We start from the raw sequence: 1,079 nt of genomic DNA on the forward strand, positions 1-1,079 counted from the left end.
GCCTCTCAGTGCCCGTTCTTTATCCTCCCTCAGTACACCCAAGGGAGATAGCAGACCCTAGGAAGACAACTAGGTGTTTTTCCAAAACACACCCATGGGGGCCTGCGCGTTGGGCGGCCTCTGCCCACATTCATGTGTCGGGAGGGCTGGGCTGCGGGTCTGTCTTTTTTGCGGCGGCGGGAGAACAGGGCGCCTGCTGCGGCCGGAGTCATGGCAGGACAGGCATTTAGAAAGTTTCTTCCCCTCTTCGACCGAGTATTAGTCGAAAGGAGTGCAGCTGAAACTGTAACCAAAGGAGGCATTATGCTTCCAGAAAACTCTCAAGGAAAAGTGTTGCAAGCAAAAGTAGTAGCTGTTGGATCAGGCTCTAAAGGAAAGCATGGAGAGATTCAACCAGTTAGTGTGAAAGTTGGAGATAAAGTTCTTCTCCCAGAATATGGAGGCACCAAAGTAGTTCTAGATGACAAGATTATTTCTTATTTAGAGATGGTGAAATTCTTGGAACGTATGTAGACTGAAATCAAGACTGAAATGGCATCATGTGAAGCTGCCCATTCCACTCAAGTTCTGAAATCTTTCATCATGTAAATAATTTGTGTCTCTTTTATAATAAACTAATGCTATCCAAACTGTGATGACATCCAGTGTCTCTAAAATTTAATTTCACTGTACTTACATAAACATTTCCAAATAAAAGCATATAAATGAATGGTAAAAAAAAAAAAAAAAACCACACCCATAGGGACCTAGCAGCTCAACAGGGAAGTACCTCCCACCCAGCCTGCAAGCACCTCTCAGTGGACTACAACTCAGCAAAAACAAAGTAAACAATCCACTCAAAAAATGGGCAGAAGAGCTAAAAAGACACTTCTCCAAAGAGGAAATGCAAATGGCCACAGACATATGAAAAAATATTCAACATCACTTGTAATCAGGGAAATGCAATTCAAAACCAAAATGAGGTACCCCCTTACACCACTGAAAATGGCACATATTAAAATAACTAGCAACAACAAATGTTGGCAAGGATGTGGAGAAAAAGGAACTTTCCTACGCTGTTGGTAGGAATGCAAACTGGT

The 1,079-nt window shown here is 42.8% G+C and overlaps 1 protein-coding gene across 1 annotated transcript; it reads left to right on the plus strand.

The window, feature by feature from the left end:
* Nucleotides 1-210: 210 nt before the first annotated feature.
* On the plus strand, nucleotides 211-513 carry LOC311167127 (10 kDa heat shock protein, mitochondrial-like; the record flags this gene model as incomplete). The annotated part of the gene is made up of 1 exon (XM_084227943.1): nucleotides 211-513. The coding sequence occupies one exon, from the start codon at nucleotides 211-213 to the stop codon at nucleotides 511-513; it is 303 nt and encodes a 100-aa protein (XP_084084069.1).
* Nucleotides 514-1,079: the final 566 nt, after the last annotated feature.

The sequence above is a fragment of the Talpa europaea genome, assembly GCF_964194135.1.
Source record: "Talpa europaea genome assembly, chromosome: 2".
NCBI classification, from domain to species: domain Eukaryota; kingdom Metazoa; phylum Chordata; class Mammalia; order Eulipotyphla; family Talpidae; genus Talpa; species Talpa europaea.